This window comes from Limulus polyphemus, unplaced genomic scaffold, assembly GCF_000517525.1.
Source record: "Limulus polyphemus unplaced genomic scaffold, Limulus_polyphemus-2.1.2 Scaffold565, whole genome shotgun sequence".
Lineage (NCBI taxonomy): Eukaryota > Metazoa > Arthropoda > Merostomata > Xiphosura > Limulidae > Limulus > Limulus polyphemus.
In genome coordinates, this window is record NW_013666175.1 from 503749 (window position 1) to 510609 (window position 6861).

The following is a 6861-nucleotide window of genomic DNA, read 5'->3' on the forward strand; positions in this document are numbered from 1 at the left end:
CCAGGTATATTTTGGAGGTGAATGGGTAAAAACAAACCAGATAACAAGGCCAGGTATATTTTGGAGGTGAATGGGTAAAAACAAACCAGATAACAAGGCCGGGTCTATTATAGAGGCGAATGGGTAAAAACAAACCAGATAACAAAGTCAGGTATATTTTGGAGATGAATGGGTAAACACAAACCAGATAACAAGGCCAGGTCTATTATGGAGGCGAATGGGTAAAAACAAACCACATAACAAGGCCAGGTCTATTATGGGCAAAAACAAATCAGATAATCAGGCCAGTTCTATTTTGGAGGCGAATGGATAAAAACAAACCAAATAACAAGATCTGGTTTATTATGGAGGCAAATTTCAGTTTATGTGTATGCAGACACGGTTCAGGACTTTAATAATTGTTGTTGTTTTTTTCTGGAGGTGGGAGGGGAGGATCTAAAAGAGAGGCAGTCTGGGTGGCTTAAGGAAATGTAGAAAACGTGTTCAACTTGTGTTGAATCGGTTCCTCCTCTAGTCTAATGTTCAAAATCAATTGGTCCTGATAATTCCTGGGATAAATCGTACTTGAATGTTTATTTTTTTATTATTATTGACTGTAAAATAAACATTTTTATAAACGTTATTTAGATGGGGAAGAGGGGTGGACTATAGTTACGTACGGCGAATTCCAGAATAGAACAAGCTTCAGATAGTACGGCCACTGAAAAATAGTTAATTATTAACATTTATGTTACTTTTTTTCAAAGAGCACGAACTCAGGATCTCTCATTACTGTCAAACCTTACTTGCATATATATATAGATTAGATTGTTTATGTTACACGCTTTTCGAAGAAAAATAACTCAGGATCTCTCATTATTTTCAAACCTTACTAGCATATACATAGATTAGATCCGATTGTTAAATATCTGATCGTCTATAAACATTTTCGATTAAAAAGCCATGCTCTCAAATACTTTCTGGAAACGATAATGTACATGTGAGCAATTGGTTAGTCTTGAGTTTTAGAGGCGGTGCGGGTAACTAGTACGAGCCACTAGCATCCTGCCTTCGTGCTCGTGCACCTGGCCCCAGTGTTTTGAGATATCGGAACATTACTGCCGTGTATGCTAAACGGTCCAGCGCGAGGAAAACCCTTAGGCTGCTGTCCTGACTCACGGGATTTGTTTGTGCGTGTTTTTCTTGTTCTAGTCACCTCGGGTGACCCATAAAGTCATGGAAAATATAGACTTACTGAGCATCAACCGACAATTTCTGGAGCAACATCTGCAACAATTCGAATCACAACTGACTTTTTGTCCTTATCAAGTCAACGATGAAAACCTTCAACACAAGACGCGCCGACGGAAGTGTCACCAGCAAATAATTCAGCAGAGACACGCCGCCAACCTACGGGAGCGGCGCCGAATGCAGTCTATCAATGATGCATTTGAAGGACTCCGAGCACATATTCCAACTCTTCCTTACGAGAAACGCCTTTCCAAGGTAGATACTCTGAGAATGGCCATTGGCTATATTGATTTCTTAAGTGACCTGTTAAATTCAGGGTGTCATCCAAATGATTCTTTATCCAACCGGAGTAGCGAGCAACCCAAGAAAATTATAATTCAATACCACAGAGGTAAGACTCAAACTGTGCAGATTTTCATCACTATAACATTTGTATTACTTTAGCCAGAAAGATCTGTACAGTTTGAGTCTTTCTGGCTAAAGTAATACAAATGTTATAGTGATGAAAATCTGTACAGTTTGAGCTTTCATCACTATAACATTTGTATTACTTTAGCCAGAAAGACTCAAACTGTACAGATTTTCATCACTATAACATTTGTATTACTTTAGCCAGAAAGACTCAAACTGTGCAGATTTTCATCACTATAACATTTGTATTACTTTAGCCAGAAAGACTCAAACTGTACAGATTTTCATCACTATAACATTTGTATTACTTTAGCCATAAGAACTATCATTTAGACAATTTTCTACCTCATTGCTAAATGGATATAGATATATTTTTAAATCAAATTCATATACCAGGTTACAGAGCTGGATAAAGCTGTCTAGGTGCTAAAGACAGCCCTTACTAATCTCTTGACCCCCTTCTCCCCTCATGACCTCTTCCCAAGATTAGTGTTTCAGATTTCTGGACAAAATGTAATGGTAATTTTCTAACGTGATTGTAAACCCAAACTTTCTTTTAGTCGCCATATTGAAATTGACTCTTGTCCAGGTTACACTACAGTGATGTCTTACTGGCTTTTGTAGAAGCCAGCGGAGCTTTACCTGTTCGGTAAAACAAGATTAATTGAAAGCACCCCCGAGAAAGGGGACCGAGCAGTTCCTCCTCTTCCCCTTTAATGTGGCAGTGCCAGTTTCCACATATTAAAGTGTATGTAGTCACAATGTTTCAAGAATTTTCCCTTACTTTAATTCATACATTATATATATATATATATATACAAATATTTTTTGCACCTCTGTATATTTGGTGTTATATTTATAAAGTGTGTTTTTTTAAAGTATAAACATTTATAACTTTTATTCTAAATTATAACGTTAAGTAGATTATCATTTTGTAACCCATTGCGTCGTTTTTCACATGTGCGTTAGATCAGTTTGGTAAATTGCGTTTGATGATCTAAGATCTAAGGGAATTATTCGCTTTTTTACACCTTATACACACGGACTAGAAAAGATCAAAATCTTGATTTATTGATAACAAAATTTAAAATGAGGTACAAAACATGTCACCTTTCAAAGCACTGAAATTAGTAACAGATTTTAATACTATTATAAGATTATACAATTAAATATTAAGGAAGATTAGTAATTAAAATAACTGTCTTATTACATATATTTTTTGTAAGCCGTCAGTTTACTAGATTCGTTACCCTTATTGCACACTTCCTTGAAGTGTTTACTATAGCCTAGTTACCCTTATTGCACACTTCCTTGAAGTGTTTACTATTGCCTAGTTACCCTTATTGCACACTTCCTTGAAGTGTTTACTATAGCCTAGTTACCCTTATTACACACTTCCTTTGGTTGTTTACTAGCTTCGTTACGTATGTCACATACTTCCTTCAAATGTTTACTATAACTTCATTACCCTTACTGCACACTTCTTTCAAGTTCCATTATATTTCTATTAGCTTCGACATTAGTGTACACTTTTAATGTTTGTTGTCTGTTATCACTATATCGTTACCCTTCCTTTACTGTTCCATCAGGCTTTCAAAATACGATGAAACATTGCCCTAATACAAGTTATATTGTTTACACTACATTATCAGCTATGCCTGTAATTCTTTTTCACACTTCTACACGTGTATCGCTCTTTACTGATATCATTGTAAATATTGTTGTGATATATATACATATACTGACGTTTCTATAAAAAAGAGGTTAAGGATATTGAACGAACTGTTATTGTTTTGACATATACGTACATTTATATACAGAAATAATAACCATGTCTTAGCTCTCGACGATCTTATTAATTTCGTTTTTGTTGTTGCATATTTTCGTCAAAAATACACCAACTTCTTCAATATTGCCTTATACCTTCTTAAGCTTTAGAATATCGCGATATTTATTGGGATTTTTTCAGATATTTTGGTCACTGTTGCCCATATATATCATAGGAGACGTGCTATACCTTATGCCATTTGTTGTACACAGGCTTTTAAAATGTGTTCATTTTTCAAAATTGGACTTATTTTTCCCTACAAGATTCGAGGTTTCACTCTCATTGTTAACAGTGTTATAAATTTTCATCAAAATATTAGTGGCACCAATTGATTTTCGATTAGTTTGTTGTTTAGCATATTTTCCCCCATTTTACTAAACTTTTATTCGTTGTGACGTAGTTCACCTGTTAGGCTAAGCCTTTATTCGTTCTAATGTAGTTCCCCCCACTTTACTAAACTTTTATTCGTTCTAATGTAGTTCCCCCCCACTTTACTAAACTTTTATTCGTTCTAACGTAGTTCCCCTATCTTACTAAGTTTGTAACCATTGTTATGCAGTTTCTCCTATTTTACTAAACTTGTAACTGTTGTTACTTAGTTGCCTCATTTTATTAAGCTTGAAACCGTTGTAATGCAGTTTCTCCCATTTTAATAAATTTTTAACTGTTGTTATGTAGTTACTTTACTTTACTTAACTTATAACTATCGTTATATAGTTTTCCCATTATACTAAGTTTGCATGCAACTGTTATTATGCAGCTCCCTAACAAGTTTAGGAACTTCGTTAGCATTTACTAAGTAGTAAAGATTTTGTTATTATAGTACAAATATATATATACATATTGTTATGTATAAATTTTTTCTTAAATATTTTAAGACAATTAGAGACCTCTGTTTTCTTATAACAAAGTTTGAAGCCCGCAACTTTGCCTATAACAAATCAACCATAAAATAATAACAAGTCTAATATATTAGACAGTTAAATCATTATTATTTGTATAAGACAACCAGAAGTAACATAGTATATTTCATACCAACTGGATAAAACTATATAACAACTGAATGAATGAATCATTATTATACGTAATAAAATATACTGACAAACCCAGTTTCATAACTGAAACATTCATTTGAGGATAAACTTTTCTTATTGTCCTTCAATAGTTGTAGTCTACAATGAAAGAAAAGTAAGAATATCGTTAATGAGAAATTAATATATGAATGAGTATGTAAGCAATATTCACTTATCAATAAAACAACTACCAAAAACCTAGTGACACTGATAGAATTGTTCCTTAAATGTTATCTTAACAGTTCAACTCCAATAATACTGAGCAGTGTTATCATACGTAAAACAATATTGTTAACTGTAGTAGGACTGAGCAGTGCCTCCGTTTATCATACGTAAAACAATATTGTTAACTGTAGTAGGACTGAGCAGCGCCTCTTGTTATCATACGTAAAACAATATTGTTAACTGTAGTAGGACTGAGCAGTGCCTCCGTTTATCATACGTAAAACAATATTGTTAACTGTAGTAGGACTGAGCAGCGCCTCTTGTTATACGTAAAACAATATTGTTAACTGTAGTAGGACTGAGCAGTGCCTCCTGTTATCATACGTAGAACAATATTATTAACTGTAGTAGGACTGAGCAGTGCCTCCGTTTATCATACGTAAAATATTATTGTTAACTGTAGTAGGACTGAGCAGTGCCTCTTGTTATCATACGTAAAGCAATATTGTTAACTGTAGTAGGACTGAGCAGTGCCTCTTGTTATCATACCTACAAAAGTAGTTAACTGTAGGAGGACTGAGCAGCGCCTCTTGTTATCATACGTAAGACAATATTGTTAACTGTAGTAGGACTGAGCAGTGCCTCCGTTTATCATACGTAAAACAATATTGTTAACTGTAGTAGGACTGAGCAGCGCCTCTTGTTATCATACGTAAAACAGTATTGCTAACTGTAGTAGGACTGAGCAGTGCCTCCGTTTATCATACGTAAAACAATATTGTTAACTGTAGTAGGACTGAGCAGCGCCTCTTGTTATCATACGTAAAACAATATTGCTAACTGTAGTAGGACTGAGCAGTGCCTCTTGTTATCATATGTAAAGCAATATTGTTAACTGTAGTAGGACTGAGCAGTGCCTCTTGTTATCATACGTAAAACACTATTGTTTACTATAGTATGACTGAGCAGTGTCTCCTGTTATCATATGTAAAAATTATTGTTAACTATACTAAGTTTGAACAGTGCCTCCTACTATCACACGTGAAAAATACTGTTAACTTTAGTAAAATTAGGTTAATAAACAAAAAAGTAACAGATTCTATGCTTTTAAGTGATTTGTTAAGTTATTAAAAAGTTTCATTTTAACCTTACAATGCGCTTCATAAGTAAACTAGTCGAAATATGTAAGCTGCCCACCTAACGGCTGATCGTAATGTTCAAAATTCCTACTTAAATTTTCAAATATACATTGTTTTTTGGACTCTAACCGATGAAAAATTATAGTTTGTAATAAACATATAAATTCTTAATACCCAAAACTTCAAACCAATTCCATCTATAAAGTACTAGAACCTGTTTTTTTTTGTTCTGAGTACGTAAAAAAATATTTTATGACAATACAGATGAATTCTTATTTTTTTAAGTTAACACTTTAAACCATGTTAATTGAGGTGAAAATAACCAATTTTTTTATGAACTTTCATTTATGTCCATTTTACCTTGCACGGTTGTAGTTGAAGTTATTGTATTGTTGTGTGGCTCACATAATAATATATTAATTAATAGGTTACCACTAACTGATTTTTGAAAACGATTAATTTTATGAAAAGAATGATTCTGAGCCACCCTAGTAAGTGATCCCTAAAAGCTGAACGTTAATATTATTTTGTGTTTTCTAGTTTTTTCATTAAACGTTTAGTGTAGAAGGTTCCTACTATTGATATCTTCTTCCGTGAGTACATGTTGAGTAGTTTCATGTGGTCTGCTCCTACCTTCTGATAACAAACTCAGCACAGAGTCCGAAAAGTCGTCTTCAAAACTAGCCAAAGAGCAGTAACAGCACATGTGAAACTATTCAACAGATTATATGTTATCATTGTGACTTTTTACACACTTTCACATAAACTCGATCTTCCTAAAGTGCTTCTGTTCTATAATTTTGCATTGTTTAAATCATTCAGTAGTGCCAGTGTGAACAATAATTTCATGCTTTATCATAACCACCCCTTAGGCTACTATGTTTCCATGGAAACTGTAACGTCTAGTCATTTGTTGTTGATAACTTTTCTTCAAGATTTTGGCTTAATAATCGATGATTTTTTTTCTTTTCATATAAACAGTGAAATACGAAATAATATACAGGGTGTCCGAAAA

The 6861-nt window shown here is 33.8% G+C and overlaps 1 protein-coding gene across 1 annotated transcript in view; it reads left to right on the forward strand.

The window, feature by feature from the left end:
- Positions 1–1043: 1043 nt before the first annotated feature.
- LOC106459129 (pancreas transcription factor 1 subunit alpha-like) overlaps positions 1044–6861 on the forward strand; it is a 9215-nt gene continuing 3397 nt past the window's right edge. Inside the window, exon 1 of the mRNA XM_013918715.2 lies at positions 1044–1621. Within this exon, the coding sequence (XP_013774169.1) occupies positions 1216–1621 (406 nt within the window). The 5' untranslated portion in view covers positions 1044–1215. The remainder of the gene's footprint in view (positions 1622–6861) is intronic.